General features: G+C 35.2%; 2 protein-coding genes across 2 annotated transcripts; both read right to left on the bottom strand.

Moving 5' to 3' along the window:
* Positions 1-505: 505 nt before the first annotated feature.
* LOC116127440 (CENP-B homolog protein 2-like) lies at positions 506-13,772 on the bottom strand. Its single transcript, XM_031413085.1, has 3 exons — positions 13,389-13,772; positions 13,101-13,272; positions 506-735 (listed from the first exon to the last, which is right to left on the bottom strand). The coding sequence occupies exons 1-3, from the start codon at positions 13,770-13,772 to the stop codon at positions 506-508; spliced, it is 786 nt and encodes a 261-aa protein (XP_031268945.1).
* A 4,648-nt stretch (positions 13,773-18,420) lies between these two features.
* LOC116127439 (uncharacterized mitochondrial protein AtMg00810-like) lies at positions 18,421-19,119 on the bottom strand. The gene is made up of 2 exons (XM_031413084.1): positions 18,856-19,119; positions 18,421-18,759 (listed from the first exon to the last, which is right to left on the bottom strand). Exons 1-2 carry the CDS (start codon positions 19,117-19,119, stop codon positions 18,421-18,423), a joined length of 603 nt encoding a protein of 200 aa, XP_031268944.1.
* Positions 19,120-21,701: the final 2,582 nt, after the last annotated feature.

Here is a 21,701-nt window from a genome sequence, read left to right as displayed (position 1 = left end):
CATAGTGGACTCTCAGTCTCAGAACCAAACTATGCTGATTTCTCGGCTACAAAAACAAATGATCATCTCCATCACCGGATTGATCAGCTCCATCAAGAAAATGCATATTGTCAGTAGCTCATGGCTATTCAGCTCAGTTTCCAGAAGGAAGCAGAAAGAAGTCACTAAAAACCCAAATGGCATCGCGTCAGCAGGAATATCTTAAGCAAAAACTCAGACAACCACAGACTTTCCCTGAAATGTCATTAGTACCAAACCCTTTTGATTCCACAACAGCATGGCCACAACCCTCTTTTTCCCCTTTCCTAAAAATTAGCAACATTGGTCTCACCTCATATACCTTCTAGTGCTGTTCAAGCTTTGGCAACACTAAAAATTATATGCCAAGCTCCATAAAGACTGATGAAAAGATCAAGATGGAACGAGAACAAAAGAAGAGAGAAAAGTATTCTGCTATACCGCGGACTCCATCCACTGATATTCCTGACTCTTCTCTTCTAGTCACTCAGATCCTCCATCTCTTAAGCTCATCGTCTTTATATAGGATAAGGCTCCAATGCACATATGATGATGGAAGACCGCCCACCTTAGCTAATCCTGACTCTTCCGAAAATCCCGTCTCCTCCAATTTCATGAGCTTTTTTGCGAGACATGGCAGAAAGGCAACGTCTTGCCGCTTCGGGTCTTTCTCAGGATTCTCTATCAACTTCCAAACAGAATCAGAAGCCACTATACCTTCAACGATGAATCATTTGAAAGTGAATTTGACTCTAACAATGATACTTCTGACAATCATCATGTTTATCCCCAACTGATGACCCATCAACATGAATCGTCCAGACCACCTGTTGTTTCTGAGGTCGATGATGAGATGCCGAGGTGATGATTCCATTCTAGACTCTCCGCCTATGTATCGACAATCTCGTCATACTCCGGCTGAACGTGACTCTTATACAGCTTCAGCAAGCTCCACACGTTTACCGTCGATGATCTTCCTCCACACAAATGGAGAACTCGAATGTATGAATTTCAGGCCTGGTTACAAGTGAGATGCTGAAACCTAATGCCCAAGTCTCTATGTACTTACGCAGTTACAGCTAGATTTGGAGGCATTCTCGTGATTGGTGGATAAGTCTTCAGGAGTATAGACAAAATTTGTTCATCCAAATGCCAGATATCAAACAGCACTGTATCTCCTGTATGATGAATTCTGTGGATTACCTCATCTTATTGAGAACCAAGTCAGAGAAGATTATTAAAATGCGATGCTGTTCTCTCAAAAAGAAAGATCTTGACAAGCATTATAAAGAGATGGTAAAAAGGTATCATATACTTAGGGGTATGGATGATCCTAATATGAAGCAAGCCTTTTGGCATCAATTCCTGAATCCCTAAGTCATGAAGCAACAAGCTTATGCAGTCCCAGAACAAACAACTTGGCTCCACTTCTCTTGGTGAAATTTACCAGTTTGTTATTCTTGCTCTGGAAAAGCTTGTTCTCAAAAACAATTTTTTGATGATTATATGAAGGTTCTAAACAGCTGACAAAGGTTTGTCAACCACCAGACTGCAGATCAAGTGCAAATCAGATCGCTCATGTTCTTGTCCTACCAAGAAGAAGTTTCATTCTAGACGCATCAAGTTTTCTCCGCCTAATGCTCCGGCTCGACGCAATTTCGACGTTTCAAGAACCGCAAGTTTCTTCGCAAAAGGAAACGCAAAGGAAAACGGTTAATCGGTGTTATTTATGCAAACGCCGCGGTCATTTGCCAAAAATTGTCCAACCAAGCCTAAGCAGTCAGTCAAAATGATGCAACAACTTTCTCAGCTCACAGATATTGATTTTTCTGATGATGATGTTGAAAGTGGTTTTCAATGGATGAAGAACCCACCTCAGACACCATTTCCAGTTTGCAGCCACTGATAGAGTACTCTGATTCAAATGATTGTCACTATTTCTCACATATCAACACAAGCACCACAATCACTTCCATCATTAGCTTCTCATGTCACATACCTACAGCAAAAGTTCAGAATCTTCCTACTAAATACTCAAATCCTGTTTCAGTAATTGCATTCTTTGATACTGGTGCTACTCGTACTATTATCAACCCTAAGATCCTTCCAGCCTCCAGTGGAAACCTCATCAGGAAATATTCTAAACTGTAATAGTGAGACTTTCACTACTCATTGATCAGCCAACCCATTAAAATCCAAATTTCCCAGGCTGTTTCACTTTTCATAAAGTTCTTGGTTCCGATCTACCTGGCAAAGACATGGTTCTAGGTTTTGATGTTTATTCTAAACTCAGTAAACTTAGAATCCTCCCTGATGGGGTTCGTTACAAGATGTTTTTCCAATCCTGGACCACACCAGCCTAATTTAATCCAGATTGCAGGCAATCCTATTGAGCAAATCAAGAACCAGCTTATTTCTCGTTCTTGCGCAGATTCTCATGCTGATTTTCTCACTAAATGTGCTCATCCATTATGGAAGAATTCGGAATTCTTTATCCGTCTTCCATTCACAAAAGCGAAGATATCAATCCCACTAAAGCTAGTCATTCCGGCATGTCACCGGAACATCTCAGTCTCGCCCAACGAGAATACTCAGCTTTTATCTCAAGGATTGTTTGAACCCACAGACTTCAATGGCATGTGAAGCTTTTTATGTCAATAAACGGGTAGAACAGGCCAGAGGAAAACTCAGACATGTCATCAATTATCAGCCCTTGAATTTCTTCCTCGTGATGATAAATTTCCTCTGCCTTCCAGACAAGTTCTTTTTGCAAATCTCCATAATGCAAAGATGTTTTCAAAATTTGACCTCAAAGCTGCTTTTGGCAACTTGGAATTCATCCTGATGATCGTCATAAGACTGCTTTCTGTATAACCAATCACCACTACCAGTGGACAGTCATGCCTTTTGGACTAAAAGTCGCTCCTTCCCTGTTCAGAAAGCCATGACGAAGATTTTTGCTCCCCTTCGCATACATGTCTCATTTATATCGATGATACCTTCTCTTTTCAAAAGAAGAGGAATCTCATATATGTCTTCTTGTGACTTTGCTGATATCATCACCACTTATGGTATCATGCTATCTGAGAAGAAATGCAATTGGGGCAAACAAAGATTGATTTCTCGGTATGGTGATTGTGATGGCAAGTATGATCTTCAGCCTCATATTGCTAAGAATTGCAAAAATTCCCAGATGTTCCACAACCAAGAAGAAATACAACAATTCTGGGAATGCCAATTACATGCGCTGTTTCATCCCCAAACATTTCGTTTCAACTATCCACTTTCCCAGATGCTTAAGAGAAATCCTCGAATGGTCTGAAAAGCAGACAAATGCAGTCAAGAGTCTCAAGCGTCATCCTTCCATACACAGCCATTGAAGATCTTCTTTGGGGAAACGCATTCTTCAGACGGATGTAGTGACACTCATTGGGGTGCAGTGCTTTTGGAACAAGATGACGACAAGGTACGACATTGTGTGGATACCAGAGTGGACAATTCAAACCACACCAGCAGCATTATCATTCTACTTTCAAGGAAGTATTAGCAGTCAAAAATTCCATTGAAAGGTTTGAATTCCACCTTGTTGGACATCATTTCTTTGTTGAAACTGATATGAAGTCTTTTGATCAAATGCTTCGTTTCCATAAGAAAAAGGTTCCACATCAGCAGTACTTGTTGGGCAGAATGGTTCAGTAAAATTCCTTCACCGTCCAGCATATCAAAGGTCACACCAACACCATTGCAGATTATTTATCCAGACCTAAAACTAAACAAGTTGGTTTCTGAACCCTAGATCCAAACCTCTTCCATGTTTTTGTTCCAACCATTAACCCAGTCCAGGTCTGTCTCATCCTCTTCACCAAACCATATTCCAGATGTACCTCCTGAATCGATAACCTTGTTCAAACAAGTACCCTTGATGAAAATGCTACCACCCTCATGTTTCTTACCAACTTCAATGCATTGAAAAATGTGGTCAATCCATGTATGATATGTTAGGGGTCATCAGATTACCCTTTTCAAAAATCTTTTGTTACCTCCAGGTCTTGATACATATTCAAAAGAATATTATGGTTTTGGTATAGTTACATCAATACCACATTGCTATTCAATTCCCGATCCATCATATGTGAAAATAATTTCCAATACCAGTCAACCTCAACCCCTGAATTACGTCTTGATGACTTTTCTCCGATGGTTCAAAACCCTTACAATGAAAATCTGTGTTTGCTCACCAACTTGCCGATACAAAGGTCCTATGTCTACCAAAATGGCATGGTCTATAATGTTTTTTCACAGACATCACTCTATCCGATCTGATGGCCTTATTTTTCTCACCATCAAGTCACCTTTCATCGGGCTTTCCAATGATCTTGTCCCTACTATGTTGATCATCCTATTGAGACTAGATCAATTCAAAAAATCTTTTGAAAAAAACAGATCATTCCAGATGCAATAGGCCATCCTTTCACGATGAGCTCGTGGGAACCCTTTCCTCCAGACTACACTGAGAAATTTCTCCACGCCAAACAGACATGCATATATTCCATCAATGCTCAATCCGATGACAATTCATCTTACCAGAATGGTGGTACCCGGACTCACAGCCAGATACTGTGCAGGAAGAAGAGCTTCAGCAGTCTGCATTACTATCTCCATAAATCCAGGCGGCAACAATACGTGCATGCACCAAGTATATTGCCACGCCAACATCTCAGATTCTAGACATTTCTTTGGAACTTATCTAGATACATCTCCCCGACAAATCCCTGCTGAAGGATTCAATCAATGACTGTCTCGACTTCCAGGATGAAGAATCGTGGCACGTTACCAACTTGTCAGACGATAAAGCTGTGTGTCTTAAATTAAATGGTGGTGTCCTTTATGTAAAATAGGAGTGGACTAAATGGCAATTTGCCTTTTCATTGTAATATCCCGTAGCCATTGTAAAAAAGTCAAGTATTGTAAGCTTTGTTTTGTCAACAATTGTAGCTACTATTAAAAAAAAAAAAAGTAGCCTGTAATTAATGCCTCATTTATGAGTGCTTGTCTCCTTGTATCTATAATAAAAGGCTTTCCTTCTCGGGAGGGGAGGAACTTGATTGAAAACTTTGCAAACACTTTGTTTACTTCTCTCACTCTTCCTTTCCATATTTCTCTACACTTCCATACTTTCTCTACACATCGAATAACTTCTTCCATGTTTCTTTCATATTTCTAAGTTTTCTTCAACTCTCAAGGGTGATGTAATACTTGAAAATTGTGTTATAGGTAGCAAAAGATCCGAATATATGTTTTAATTTATGTTCTTTAACATGTTAATATTTATGTTTTCCTTTATGTTCTTGTTCTTCATTTGTGTACATGTTCTTCATTATATTTATGCTCTCCATTTGTTGTTGTTAATTTTCACTAGCCCTTTAGATGATGTTAGAAGCTGCGTGGGTGTAGTGTGTGTTGGGATAAAAGAAGGGCCTGACCATTTTTAGACCGACGTTGGTGTTGATTTGTCCGCTAGGTCGGGCTATCATAGTTTCCCACATGCATAAACTCCATGATTTTCTAACAACATCTCTAAGGTCTAGTAATCCTTGTGGGTTATAGATAGCAAAAGATCCGAATATATGTTTTAATTTATGTTCTTTAACATGTTTAATATTTATGTTTTCCTTTATGTTCTTGTTCTTCATTTGTGTACATGTTCTTCATTTATATTTATGCTCTCCATTTATGTTGTTGTTTAATTTTCACTAGCCCTTTTAGATGATGTTAGAAGCTGCGTGGGTGTATTTGTGTGTTGGGATAAAAGGAGGGCCTTGACCATTTTTAGACCGATCATTGTGTTGATTGGTTCCGCTTAGGTCGGCTATCATAGTTTCCCACATGCATAAACTCCATGATTTTCTAACAGCATCTCTAAGGAATTTTAAATTAATCTATAAACCCCTGATTTTTTTTTTTTCCCTTTTTCTCCTCTCTTTGCATCTCATCTCTTCTACGCCTCTTCTCTCTCTTATCTTTCTTCTTTTTCTCTTCCTTCTCTTTCTTTCCTTTCCTCTCCCTCTTTTCCCTCTGGTCACTAGGCAAGAACCCGGCATCGGAATATGAACTGGGAGGGTGAGGGCTGACGGAAACCACGTCGGTGCAACGGGGAGGGGGCTGGGAGGGTGGGGGCTGCAGTTGGGTGCCAGAAAATTGGCGAAAACAACCGGCGGTAGCACCCACTGTAGCCAGTTGAAAGAAAATTCGCTCCAAAAGTTTTTTCCTCTTCAATTTTTTAATTTTTAATTTTTTTCAAATTTTTATAATTTTTTACAGTTTTGGTTGGAAGTGTTTGAAATTTGTGGTGGTGGTGATGGTTGTATTTGGTGGTTTTGGTGGCGAGTTTGGGGTTGGTGGAGGTCCAGGCATCGGAATCGCACCTGACTGAGACAAGAACAATTTCATTTATTTTTTCATAGGTTTCAGCAATGGGTTTTATGGGTTTGATTTTTTATTTTTGATTTTTTTTTTCCTTACTGTAATTGTTTAGTTGAGATGTAAGATGAATTTGATCATGGAGTTGAGATGGAGGATGAATTTTGAATGTGATGTTCAGATGGGGATGAATTTCAATTGTGTTTGAATTTATTGGAGGTGATTTTTTCTGGCGAATCTGGATGAATTTGGGTTAGAGTTTGACTTGATGGGAGTTGATAGTTTAAGCAAATCTTGGTTGAACGAAAGATTGCAGTGGTCATTTACTGTAATAGTTCATGAGCATCCATTTAGGCATATGTAAAAGAGCTGCGATTCCAATTTGACCGCACTGCTCCTTCATCTGTAACTTTCACTTCATGTACAATCTTGTTTGTAAGATTTTTGTGAAATCTGTTTTGGAAGACTTCTTTAAATTTTGTTGCGTGATTAAGTTTAACTTCTTTATTAATTGAAGTTGTTTTAATAACGGTGGGTTTATGGATTAATTTAATGAATATTGAAGATTATTTTTTGGTTTGACAGAAAATTACCATATTATCTTTCTTTAAACGGATTTTAGTAACAGATTTGGATGAAAAGTGGGTAATTGTCATTTTCAAATTTTTTGGATATCAAATTATCTTTATGCCAAACTATATGTCGTTCAACCTTGGCCAAATTGTCTATGTCCACGAAACACAAATAACGGTTTTCATTTTCACGATGTGAGGTAAAACGAGTTATAAACACTCTAGTCTTGTACCCTCACAATAGTCTTAGAAATAGAATAAGTTGAGAGAGAGAGAGAGAGAGGAGATAATTCAACACTTGATTAAGTACTAATAATGGCTTAATTTGAGTCAATCTTAAATAATTTTTAAAATTCCTTTTAAAAAAATAATTGTACCTAAAATAATTTTACCTATTATGGGTCAACCATAGTAGGTTAAAATTTTGACTTAAATTTAATCACAAAATTATTACTATAGATATATTTCAATCTAATAGATGTAATAAGAAAGTTGGAACTTATAATTTTCTTTAGGACCTTGTTAACTCCTAGACTATTGGATTGTAATAATTGATGACTAAAAATTTTGTATAAAAATTTAAGTCAAAATTTAACGTTGATAACTTGATATAGCCTGATTCTTAATTTTCAAAATATTTGGTGATAATAAAATTCAAAAACGTCTAGAGTTTCATCATACTTTTGATAGTAAGGGTGAGTTTAAATGTTCAAGATTTTAAGAGCTTTGGACCAATGCCATTATAAATTAGAAAACATAATTAAAATAATAGACTAGTCATATACACTAGAAATCTTTTAAGCTACTTAAATAAAACAATTTTTTAGCAACTGGCTCTGTCAATGACTCTAATTTTACGTATACAAACGCGTTTTTATAAAGATATGAACGTAAAGTAATGTAACAAAAAATAAATAAAATAGTTAATATAATGAGTTTAACTTTTATTTTCACTTTTTATTTATTTTTGATACATCATTTTACATGTAAATCTTTACAAGATGACTTTGTATAAGTAGTATTACTCCTAATATAATAAACTATAACAAGAGTTTAAAGTAAATTAAATATCTTTAATGTTCTAAGGCTAAATGGTATATATTCTATTTTCTTGATATACCCTCTACTGATATGGAAATCGCACCAACTAGAGTGATTCGATTGACCTTAATGGAATCGAAACGAGTGTGTGTGTGATTAAAGATAACCAGCAATGTATGAATGTAAATGCAAAAAAAAGTAATGAATACAGAAGGTTTTTAAAGTGGTTCGGCAAGTTATGATCTTTAACTTAAGTCCACTGTCTTTCTTATTTGCTTTGAGAGCTTACAAGAATATAGTATAATTCTTAGAAATATTTGCTAACCCTTTTTCTATCGTTGGAAGAGGTTTATATACAAGTTTTGTATAAAGAAAAGAGCAAAATTAAAGGAATTACAATCAAGATTGAAATGCAACTCCAATATTCTCTCGATTGAGTCCTGAGATTGCGCCATTATTGTTGTCGATCTGATCCTTTCCGAAATATTCGGGATCTAAGTTTATCTGTGATCTGCTTGAACAACTGTCGAGATTAGTCGCGACTAACTTATACTGGGTTAAGCTATATCCCGACGAGTTTATGCTAGGGTCGGAAAATCGTTTGAGTTGAACTAGTTATGGGTCAGACTATAACCTCACAGAACTCTGACTTCTCCAAGTTTAATGGAAAAATCACACACAACACCCTCATTTATTTAAAACGTTTTTAATCTCTTTCTCAATATTTTTACTTGCAATATTTAAGAATCCATTTTTTTTTTTTTTTGGTTCTTTTTTTATACACTTGCTCTCACATTAAAACTTAATTTATTGACTTTTTCAACGAAATAAAAGTTCGATTACCTCCTTTCTAGAATTATTATTGACTTTTTCAACGAAATAAAAGTTCGATTACCTCCTTTCTAGAATTATGTGTATATGCAAACGGATCGACGGGATTGCTAACCAGTCATTGTTGGTGGTGCGTTCAACAACATTGTCGATCGAATTAAGATTGTCGTGAGGCAATTTTATGCAATGATATATTGATATTAGTGTCGTGAGGGCTTTGATTGCAGGAGGTCAGGAAAGTCTCGGAACTCTAAGTTGGGGTGTTGCCTTGATGTATTATAGAATCATAATGATTGGTGGAGAAGCCCAAAACAACTGGGCCTGGGGTAGCTTTTGTATTGAATAGGCTTTGATTGGACATGTTAACCCATATTCAAGACAAGATAATGCCTTTCTTTTGGATATCTAATTGGAAATGATTTTTAGTCCCCCCATTTTTAAATGATTTTTTATTTTAACAAGTTTAACCTTAATAAAAATTATTAGAAATAACATGATAATTTATAAATATACTTATATTATATTATATTTTACATATATATTTTTTTTAATTTTAAGTTTTAATTCTTATATAAACCCTAGCTCTAAATTTTCAAAATCATTAAAGTTATTATTTCAAATTTTTCTTTGTTTGATGAAAACAAATTATTCAAGTTATGGAGAAAGTAATCATATAATTGGATGAATCTGAATTGAAGAAGAAGAAAGTAAGCTTCAAATTTGAAACTGAAAAAAATGGGTATTAAAAAAAACTATAAAATGGTGTAAACAAAAATCCTAATTAAGTTTAAAATTGAGGGGAAATAGAGTAAACAAATAAACTTAATTAAGCAAGGCTATTTTCGGTATTAATTAAGGTTTATATATATATATATATAGATGGAGAGAGAGAGAGAGAGAGAGAGAGAGAGAAACCTCTCTATAGTGATACTCTATAAGAATAAATTCTACATAATCATAAAAAATTCTATTCCCAATTCAGGATAGTTATAAATAAGAATAAACTTCACATTGTAATAAGTTATAATTATTCTAATTCATGTCTTAAAGAAAGTTGTCTCCACATAGTAATAATTATCTGTATATTGCAAAAAAAAATATGTTATGTTGCATTAAAGGTTTAAGATTAAATAAAATATTTATCTAATGTTGTTTGAGATAATGATTTATGTTTTAGAGTTATTACCACATCTTTTAACTTGCGGGTACATTACTCCAAAATATTTCTAGCTTCTTGACACGAAACTTTTTGTATTTCCGTACTATCATCCTCATGATTATTTCCTTTCTCTTCTTATCTAATTGTAGCAATAATTTCTTCTTCAGTTAAAGCATACATGACTTGTTACTCATTTGGATGATTAAGGAAGACAATAATATCCATTCGATTAGTGTAGTGACGATGCCGAATCTGATCACTCAATTCTACAATGACTTTTTGATTCTCCTTATCCACTTCATTTGTAACTTGCAATTCATCGACATTAGGGGTCCTAATTTTGCAATGCTTAAAACAATTGGCAGTTGACTGTGGCTTCACATCAATTGACCATGCAGTGACTATATTTACAATTCTATCAAGGACACTTATCTTTATCGGTTCCAAGACATAATCTATCCGTTTTAAAAGTAAGCAATTGAAGCGCTAAATTGAAACCCTAATACTATTAAAACATGAATTGAAATCCTAATGTTGTACTACTAAAACATGAATTATGAAATAAGAAATTTTTGTAACTAAACCTCTATTAAGTTATAACCTCCTCATAGTAATAAAATTAGTTATTCCCACCATTATAACTATAGAGAGGTTTTACTATATATATATAGTAAAACCTCTCTATAGTCATAGATATAGATATAGATATATATATATATATATAGATTAAATATATATATATATATAATATATAATATATAGAGAGAGAGAGAGAGAGAGAGTGAGAGAGAGCGTTATATTTTAACAATGAAATATACTATCAATTTGGCAGGTGTTAAAAGTCACTTCCCAATAGGGGTGTTCAAAAGAACCGGTAGGAACCGGAACCGGTGGGTACCCTGGGTTTGGTTCCGGTTCCTACCCAGAACCAGTCGTCATCGACAAATAAGTACTTTCCGTTCTATACTGTTAGTGATTTGTGTTTCATAAAGGGTAATACAGTAATTTATACAGTCACCAAATTTTTAACTTTCAAAATATCTCTTTGAAATATGGAGCGAGACTTCCTTTAGAAGCTTCACTTTAAAGATTGACACAAGTTGGCTTGCCTCTTCGTTTTCTTCTCGTTGCTCTGTAACTCTCTCTCATTTCTCTAACTCTCTGAAGGAAGGTTGTGAAAGAAGCTGCACCATTTTTTGGGGACCATCATCGACGACGACGACGATCGAACAACAAAAACTGAACAGAGGCCGATGACGACAACAACAAAAACGAAAACTAAACAACGACGATGACTAAACAACGACGAAGTTGCACCATCATTTGGACACCATCATCGACAACGATGACTGAACAACGGAACCGGAACCAGGAACCAGGAACCAAGACTAATATAAAATAAAATTAAAGATTAGGGGGGTTAATAAAAACTTTTATAGAAAAAGTAATGTGAATACATTTATATTTATATTTCATAACATTTAAAGTAAGTTGGTTTCACTTTTGAGAATCTACGTTTACAAAGTAATGAAGCTTGTAATTTTGAATTTATAATTTGTAATTTTATTTTTGTTAACAAGTGCCAAGTGGGGGGGTATTTGTAAATTTTTAAGGGTTTTTTTGCCATTTTAAAAACTTTTGGGGGGCTATGAATTTTACAGGGTACCCAGAACCGGAACCGTTGTTACAGGTTCTAGTTCTGGGTATCTAGGAACCGGAACCGTCGGTTCCAGTTCTGGTTCCAAATTTAAGGAACTGTCGATTCCGGTTCCTTCAAAAAGTGCAGGGTACCCGGAACCGAACACCCCTACTTCCCAATATTAATCAATAATACTATATTTACAAAGAAATCTTACAAAGATTTTCATACAAAGTAAGGTGATAAAAAATGAATGAAAGAGTAGAACAAAAAGTTAAACTCATTATATTCACTCTTCCATTCATTTTTTGTCACATCACTTTGTATAGAGATCTTTGTAAGCATCACATTGCTCAATATTAATAAAACTAGCATGTTGATTGTATCATAGTTCTTGAGCATCAAGGTTGGGCTAACTTCCGGGTAGAGCAAGGCCGATCTGACATGAATTTCATGGTTACGACATATGCCAACTCTAAGTGGTTGTCTACTAGTCTAGCAGTAAATTGATTCTCCTAGTTTATTATTACTACTATTATTAGAGTATTGTAATCTAAGCCCCACCTAAACTCTAAGTAAGCCCCATTATTAGTTTTTTAAAATAAAAATACAGTAAAACCTCTCTATAGTGATACTGTATATAGGAATAAACTCTACATAGTCATAAAAAATTCAATTCCCAATTTGGGATAGTTATAAATAAGAATAAACTTCATATTGTAATAAGTTATAATTTTTTTAATTCCCGTCTCAAGGAAAGTTTCCTCCACATAGTAATAATTATTTATATATTGCAAAAAAAATATATGCTATGTTACATTAAAGGTTTATGATGAAATAAAATATTTATCTAAAGTTGTTTGGGACAATGATTTATGCTTTAGAGTTGTTACCAAATCCTCTAACTTGCAGGTATATAATAACTCGCTAGCATAGACACCTTCTTGTTGAACCCAAAATATTTCTAGCTTCTCAAGCATCTTTAGAGCTTCATGGCACGAAACTTTTTGCATTTCCGTACTATCATCCTCAGGATTATTTCCTTTCTTTTCTTGTCTAATTGCATCAATGATTTCTTCTTCAGTTAAAGCATATACGACTTGTTGCTCATTTGGATGATCGAGGAAGACATTAATATCCATTCGATTAGTGTAGTGAAGTTGTTGAATTTGATCACTCAATTCTGCAATGACTTTTCTATTCTCTTCATCCACTTCATTTGTAACTTGCAATTCATCGACATCAGAGGTCCTAATTTTGTAATGCTTAAAACAATTGATAATTGCCTGTGGCTTCACATCAATTGACCATGCAGAAACTGCATTTACAATTCCATCAAGGATACTTATCTTTTCTGGTTCCAACACATGATCTTCTATCCGTTTCAAAAGTAAGCGATTAAAGCGTTGCCGATAATAACCTTTGAAATTTCTAAAAGTTCCTACATCACATGGCTCGAGTTTGGAAGTGCTAGCTGGTGCTAGGAAGAGAACAGTTGTGTGATGAAGTGGGGGGAGATTCTCCTTTTTGCCATGTGCGGTACAATTATCCAATATAAGCAAGACATTTCTATCCAAACGGCTATCAAACCACTTAAGCCATTCCATAAAAAACAAAGATGTCATCCATGCATTTGAATTCGCTTTATACTTGCAATTGAGATTATCACGGTTAACATTATTAAAGCATCTTGGATTAAGAAACTTACCGATGACCCAAAGCGGAGTTTGTCAGAGCTATCGCCATTGCAACAAATAACAATTGTAATCCTCTCTTTGTTTTGCTTTTGGCCCTCTAACTGCTTTGTTGCAAGAGAGTTATCAGCTTGCATTCGATAAAATAAGTCAGTTTCATCCATATTATAAATGTCCTTCCAAGCCCATTTGTCTAATTCCTCTCTTATTGACGGCAAACTAGCTTCAATTTTCTCCATATTAGCTGAACCACTTTCCCCAAAACGATGAAAGGAATGAATTGCATGTCGTTGCTTGAACTTTTCCAACCATCCATTTGAAAATCCAAACGAGGTAGCTTCGAGATAGAGTTTCCTTAGAAAAATAGTTCCCTTCTCTTTTAACAATTCACCATTCATATTGTCATGCTCTTGATGTCATACAAACCATTCATAGAGGGCAGACTCCATTGCTGGGCACTTTACCATCTTTGAATGTTTTGTGTTTGGGTTCAACAATCCTTCTTCTTGAAGGAGGTCAGCTGATCGTTTGAGTGTCTTAGATATTGCTGCTTGTGATACCTTAAGACCATGAGTATCTTCTAACCACTTCACAAGATCTTTCTGCTACCAACTAGGGTTTGATTCTTTCATTTTGCACAATTCAACACGAATACTTTCAGTCAATTGAGTTCGTGTATTAACTTTGGGTGGCATGATTGATTTGCTAGAGGAAGAAGAAAGGTATCACTTGAATTGGTGGAAGATTTTATTGAAAACTTGATTGAATAAGTTGAAACATAACAACCCTATTTATAGCAGGCTAATCATAATTCTACTAGGATAAGTAAATAAGAAATTCTAATACTACTACTAAAACAATGAATTGAAATCCTACTAATACTAAAACATGAATTGAAATCCTAGTTCTACTAAATTTTTAATTTTAAAATAGGAAATCAAGTAATATTAAAAGTAAATAGGAAATCCTAATACTACCAAAACATAAATTATAAAATAAGAAACAAGTAATATTAAAAGTAAATAAGGAATCCTAATACTACTAAAAAAATTAATTGAAGTCCTAATATATACTACTAAAACATGAATTATAAATAAGAAATCAAAATAGTTTTTTTGTAACTACCCCTCTATTAAGTTATAATCTCATTATAGTAATAAATTAGTTTGATCCCAACATTATGACTATAGAGAGGTTTTACTGTATATTGTATACACAAAATTACCAAAAGATACTATTTATATAAATAACTCTTAACAAGTTTTTCTAGTTTTTGAAACTTTTAAACATCATGGAATTCTCAAATAAGAATTTTATTTATTTCCAACATTTCATAAACTTTATAAAATTTTTAAGAAACACTTTCAAAATCCTTTACCTATGGTTTGATGTCATTCATCTAAAAACTTTTGGTTCAACTTGTAGAATTTTCAGAGAAAAGAAAGATAAACTTGATTCTAGCTTAATGATACTTTTGTATTAACAAACTTGTTACAATACTTGCTACTTTTATACTTGAGCGAAAACAAGTGAAGAAAGTGTGAAGAGAGTAAAGAAAAGAGTAAAGTTGCAGCAGCTAACAAACACGTTTGAGAAGAAGACTTTTACATATAAAGTAAAACGACATCGTTTGGTCCTCTCATTTTGAGAACTTGCAGTTAGCACCATGAATCTTTGGTCAACACTTCCCCTCAAGCTAAGCTGCTTCTCTTTTCCATTATCTTTAACACAACTAAACAGCTTCAAATTACTAGTTTTATTTGCTTTTATGGGTTTCCACAACTGCTTCTAAACTATGAATAATAAAAACTGGAATACTCCATTGTATAACTTGTGAAACTACCGTATCTTATTCAATAGTTAAGGTTTTGAAACCCGACCTAAGATGTCACTCGGCCAAGGGGTTAGGTCTCAGTTTCCCAGTAAGACCGGTTAAATCGATAATAGTTTCAACAGTCCATAAAGTTTAAAATCTTGCAAACACACCCCTTAAAAAATTGAAGCAGTCCCTATAGGTTTTTAATCTATCAAATACACCCCTATGATTTGACCCTAAATTGATTTTTCTAGCCAAATTCCAACTAATTCCAGCGATCAAAATTCAATCCAACACCACCACCTGAACCACCATCCTCCACTTTACAAAACCCCTATAAATCTGAAACTTGGTAGCCCCCCATTCGTCAGTCATGACTCGCGAACAACGTCGCGATTGGGTTCATTTTTCAAACCAAATTTCGGCGTCCAAAATTTGATCCGACACCACCACCTGAACTACTGACCTCCACTCTACAAGACCCATCTAACCCCTGCACTTGGTAGGCCCCTGTTCGTCGGTCGTGACTCACGTATTTGGTTGATTTTTCCAACCAAATTCTGACTAATTCCGGCGTCCAAAATTCAATCTGACACCACCTCTTGAACCACCGACCTCCACTCTACTAAAGCCCTCTAACCCAGATAGTTGATAGCCCCTTGTTCGCCAGCGATTAGATTAGAGATTTGATGAATAGTTAAAAATGGTAACTCGGACTGGAGAAGGCGTTGGTCACTGGTTGGATTGGTCGGACTGGTTGGTCTGGTTTGGTTTTCAAAACCTTGTCAATATTAGAAATTGCCTTAAATAAGGCATACAAACATATTAGCACACTTTTCAGATTGACAGCCCCTTAACTACACGACTAAATGAGACTCCTCCTAAGACTCGTTATAACTCACAACTTCCATAAGAATAGGACAAAGCGACGACTTATTCAATATTAATTAAAATAAAATCTTAATATAAACCTCCAATTTATTTGATTAAAAAATTCATTTATTTTTTAAGAATTAATCAAATAAAAAAAATAAAATAAAGGAGTAGAAGTATAATGGTGATTTCTTTTTTAATGAAATCTTATTATTTATTTTGTTTTTTCTCATTCATGACTATTTTGTTGTTTCTCCTCCATGATTAGAAAAAAGAGAATTAGGTTAAAAAGATTAAGAAAAAGGATAATCTTTGAATAAATTAAAATCTCTTTAAAAATATTTTTTTCAATCAACAAAGAGTTTTGGTGGGGCTTGAACAACTCTGTTGATATTATTATTATTATTATTATTATTATTTGGGTGAGTGTTTCATCATTTTAGGCCCTAATAAGATCTATTAGATTTAGTGGTAAACAATTTGGTTCATCCTACAGTTAGTTTTGTGTCAAATTTATATATTAGAACATCTCTAATGGTACTCTTTATTTTAAATAACATATTTCACATAAATAAAGAGTATCTTTATTAGTTTTTAAATATAAAGAACAAAATTTATATTAAAATCTAATAGATTCTTTAAATTAGACTTAATAAATATAAGAGAGACTTAATATGAGAGATAATTAATAATAAAATGCATAGAAACTTATAATTTATTAAATAAAATTAGAATAGAGAGTGAGATTTAACTCTCTAGATATAGAGAGTCAAACTCACTTTTTAATTTATATTTAAATAATAAAGAGTCTATTAAACTCTTATTTTTATGAATAAACACTTTATAGTAAAACGTTTTCATCGTGTAAAGAATTATTTAGAAATGCTCAAAATCATGTTATTCTCTTTAATTTGGGCATCAATTGGGGGCCAGCAGCAGCCCAAAATAGATGTTGATTAGACAATTTCAAGTCCACGTGTTGAAGCCCGTTGAAACTGTTGCCCCAATCACCTAATAAAGACTCTCCCCGTCTCAAAAGTCTTGCCGATGCCCAAAAAATGAGTATCGGAAATTGACAGAGTTGCCCAAACTCTCTTCATATATTGAATTCATCATATTCCAGATAGACGCTCCATAAACACTAATTTATTAACAATTTTTTATATTTGTCTAAATTATAAAAAATAATTATATTTGTCTAAAATAATTATACATACAGAGTTAGATGTCCAACTTTTTACTCTTTACGGTATTTTTAAATTATAATATTTATCTTATCATCATAAAATTAAGATGATAGCAACTAAAAACTTATGTAAGATGAGATTCTAATTTTTTATCAATTAAGTATTTCTAAATTAATCTTGTGTTAAAATTATGAAACATATGGATCAAATTATAACTCTTAAAAATTTCATAATGACTATAGTAAAAACAAGTGGATGTTGAAAGCACTTTATTAGGTATAAATAGCTTGCCTTTTATTAATACTATACTAAAATATTCAACTTCTTCTAGAAGTGGTTTCATTATAGGGCTTGAATTTCTCATGTCTTTATTCATTTTAAAATGTGAAAATGAAATTTGAATTCGACATCTGTGAAGTGAAAACTGCAAAATTATTGCATTTTTAATCAGAAGTAAAACTGACTTCAGTTTTTAATTTATTAAATATTAAGGGTTCTGATCCTTAACTTGTAACACGAACCTCGTTTTAATCGAGTCTCGTTAATTAATTAGAGAAATCACTTTGATTAGTGGGTGAGTTTTTTATTTCTTTTCCGTGATCATGCTTTAATTGAACCAAAATATATATGATAGATATTGTAGAGGTCTGGTTTTTTGGAAGAAAAGAGAAACAGAGCAATGAGAGTGATGAAGAATTACTCTGTAATATCCACCTAAAAAAAGGTAATGTGAAATCTGTACAGTAGCCTATTTATACAAGTGAAATAAAATAATCTAGACATGAGAAAACAAAATGAATATACAATATTGCCCTCAAGCATACGTACAGCTCAAAATGTCATGATCAAATCTGTTGAGAATAATGTAGTGGTGTTGCTCTCTCGGTTTTACTCTTTTCGTGTGGCAGTTGACTCATCATTCTCTAATATCCCCCCACAAGATGGGAATAGAAGAGAATAGATGTTTTCTATTCCCATCTTGGACAAAAGAAAGCCAAGTTGAGTGGAAGGAAGTGCCTTGGTGAAGACATCCGCAAGCTGAAGTGAAGAACGAACATGGGAAGTGCGTAAAAAACCAGATTGAATTTTGTCGCCAATGAGATGACAATCGATCTCAATGTGTTTTGTGCACTCGTGAAACATCAGATTTGTTGTGATATGTAAGGCAGCCTAATTATCGCAATAGAGATCAGCTGGAAGTGAAACCGAGATGTGCAAGTCTTGTAAAATATAAGACAACCATTGTAGTTCACAAGAAGTAGTTGCCATGGCTCGATACTCAGCTTCAGCGGAGGAGCGAGAGACCACGGTTTGCTTCTTTGAATGCCATGAGATCAATGAGGATCCAAGGAAGATGCAAAAGCCCGTAATGGAGAGGCGAGAATTGGGGCAGGAGGCCCAATCCGAGTCAGTATAACCTTGAAGATGAAAAAAGGAGCTGGAGGGAAAAAGGAGTCCCTGACCAGGTGCATTCTTAATGTAGTGGAGAACTTGGTGAGCTGCATGTTGCTGTGAGGAAGTAGGAGCAGTCATAAATTGACTTAAAACATGGACAACGTAGCTTATATCGGGGCGAGTAATTGTGAGATAAATTAATCACCCAACCAAACGTCGATAAGGGAGAGGATCCGAGAGAGGCTGACCATCATCCATTCGAAGCTTCAAATTTTGTTCCATCGGCAACTTGAGTGGTCGAGTACCGAGAACACCAGCATCAGATAATATATCTAGAGCATACTTCCGTTGGCAAATAGATATACCCTTGGAAGAACAAGCTACTTCAATTCCAAGAAAGTAACGAAGATTACCAAGACATTTAATCCGAAAATGCTCACTGAGAAATGACTGAAGAGCAACAATGGAATCCATGCTTGAGCTGGTCACAATGATGTCGTCAACATAGACGAGAAGTGCTGTGAAATAGCCATTGTGCAACCAAGTAAATAGGTTGTGGTCAGCCTTAGATTGTTGGTATAAGGCTTGAGAAAACTTTGAATACCATTGTCGCGGGGCTTGTTTTAAGCCATAGAGACTATTGTGCAAGTGGCAAACCTGATTTGGTGACCCTTTGAAATAACTAGGAGGTTTGCGCATAAAAACTTCTTCTTCCAAGTCGCCGTGTAGGAAGGCATTTTGAACATCAAATTACCTAAGAAACCAGCCTTTGAAAAAGGCAGCTGCTAACAAAGTCCGAACAGTAACAAGTTTTGCTACCAGGGCAAAGGTTCCGTTGTAGTCAAGTCCCACTTGTTGTGTAAATCATTTGGCGACAAGACACGCTTTGTAGCGCTCAATGCTCCCATCAGAATTATGCTTGACTTTAAAGATCCATTTGGAGCCAATGGTATGCTTACCAGGTGGTAAATCAACAAGTGACCAAGTGTCATTGAGTTCAAGGGTAGATATTTCAGAATTCATAGCCTCACACCAGTGAGGGTACTTGATAGCTTCTCCATAAGACTGAGGTTCAGGTGTGGCAAACAAAGTAGAAATAAAAACATGATAAGATGAAGAAAGTTTATGGAAAGAAATAAAAGAAGAGAGAGGAAATGGTTCACCTGAGTTGCGGGGCCTTGCCATGGACAAGAATTAGAAGGCAACATTGTTACACGTCTCTAACAAGGGGTTAAGCCGCATTGTTTGAGAAGGTGGAGGAACCATTGGTGGAGAGCATATAAAGTCACTTAAATGAGGGGAAGGGCGACGAGAGCTAGTAGACCTAAGAACTAAAGGAGGAGGAGGTGTTAATTTAGACTTGGCAAATGGGCGGGTGTACCCACGGGTCAACGGGTACCCGTACCCAACAGGTGGGTACGGGTAACACATACTTTGACCCGTGAGAATCTAACCCGTACCCAACTCGCCCGTGACTTTTGCGGATGGACCGGGTACTACCCGCGGGTACCTGCGTACCCGCAAATTTGAAATTTTAAAAAAAAAAAAAAAAAAATTCTCACTCTCAGACGTCAAACCCTAATCTAAACCAAAACTTATCAGTGAAAAAAACAAAAAAGTTAAAAAAACGCAGCAACTCATTCTCTTCTCTCACAGGCCATAGCAGCTCCACGACCACTCCTCGGTCCTCTCACAGTAGCTCCACTCCCTCACTCTCTCACTCTCACAGTAGCTCCACTCTCCCTCATTCTCTGACTTCTCTCACGGCAGCAGTAGATTTCCTCTCACAGCAGCACCAGCACCGCAGCAATAGATCTCTTCTCACGGCAACAGGGCAGCAGTCAGGCCAAGGCAGCAGCAAATCTCCTCTCACGGCAGCACCAACATGGCAGCAGCAGATCTCCTCTCACGGCAGCACCAGCAGCACAGCAGGTAATGTATAGGTTGATCAAATCTCATTTTACTTTTAGCTATACATCCTGCCTTTGCAGCTAAAAGATGAGTACTGGAAAGTGGAAACTTTGGTTAAAGACTTAAAGTTACTTTTGTATTTTAATTATGAAATACTTAATATTTATCTCAACAATGTGGAATGTTTGATTAGTGATTAAAATAAAAAATAGTAAGGGAGAGTTGAAAAAGTAGTGCATTAAAATAGTTTGTCTTTGGTAAAGCATGTGACAAAAATATGATAGAATGGATAGAGAGAATGAAAAATATAGAACAAAGCATGTGGTCTGACTGACTAACTGAGAAATCATGCCCCTCTGCCTCTGGGACCAAAAACGTGAAAATTGACTGCTTAAAAACGTGACGTGAGGGAGGCTTAAAAAGTTTTGAAAATGAATTTTAGCCCCTAATATTGGCCCCTGCTCAAATATTTATTTTCTTTTGACTCAAATAATGATGATTCACAATTTCACAACATATACCACATTATAATTTTTTTTTTTTTTTTTTTTGGATGAATTGTTAAGAATTATGATTGGTTATACTTATTGGAGTTGAGGGGTGTGATTGTTGAGTTGGAAAAATCCAGTCATTTGGTAGGGCTGTTTTGCTTGTAAAATATATGGGAGTGTTTTATTTTTTTGGACGAATTGTTATGAATTATGATTGGTAATTAATTTAAATGTAAATACTTTTTTGGGTCCTTTAGATTGGCTTGGTACGGAGGAGTTACAGATTAGGAACGGGTCGTAATGTAGCCGTAGGTTAACTTCCTTCTACTGGTAGTACTGTTTGTCCAAAAAGACGTAAAGTTTTGATGTTTGGGGTCAATTTACAACATATGTAGAAGATAATGGGGATGTGAGGTTAAAGTGATGATTTGTGGTAAGTTTATGCACATGGTAGTTCCAGTCATGGGACTAAGAATATGAGGCACATATGGAAGGTTGTCCTAAACGTACCATATACTAGTGTAGATCAAATGATGATGGATTGTGACACTAAATTGAGACGTTTGAAGATTTCTCAAGAAATTTACGTGAGATGATGGCAATAGAATCATAAAACATAATTACCCATATTCAATAGTGAGCATGAAGGAATTA

Source organism: Pistacia vera, unplaced genomic scaffold (genome assembly GCF_008641045.1).
Source record: "Pistacia vera cultivar Batoury unplaced genomic scaffold, PisVer_v2 Contig191, whole genome shotgun sequence".
Lineage (NCBI taxonomy): Eukaryota > Viridiplantae > Streptophyta > Magnoliopsida > Sapindales > Anacardiaceae > Pistacia > Pistacia vera.
Note: the sequence above shows the minus strand (reverse complement) of the source record. Positions and strands in the feature narration are given on the sequence as shown.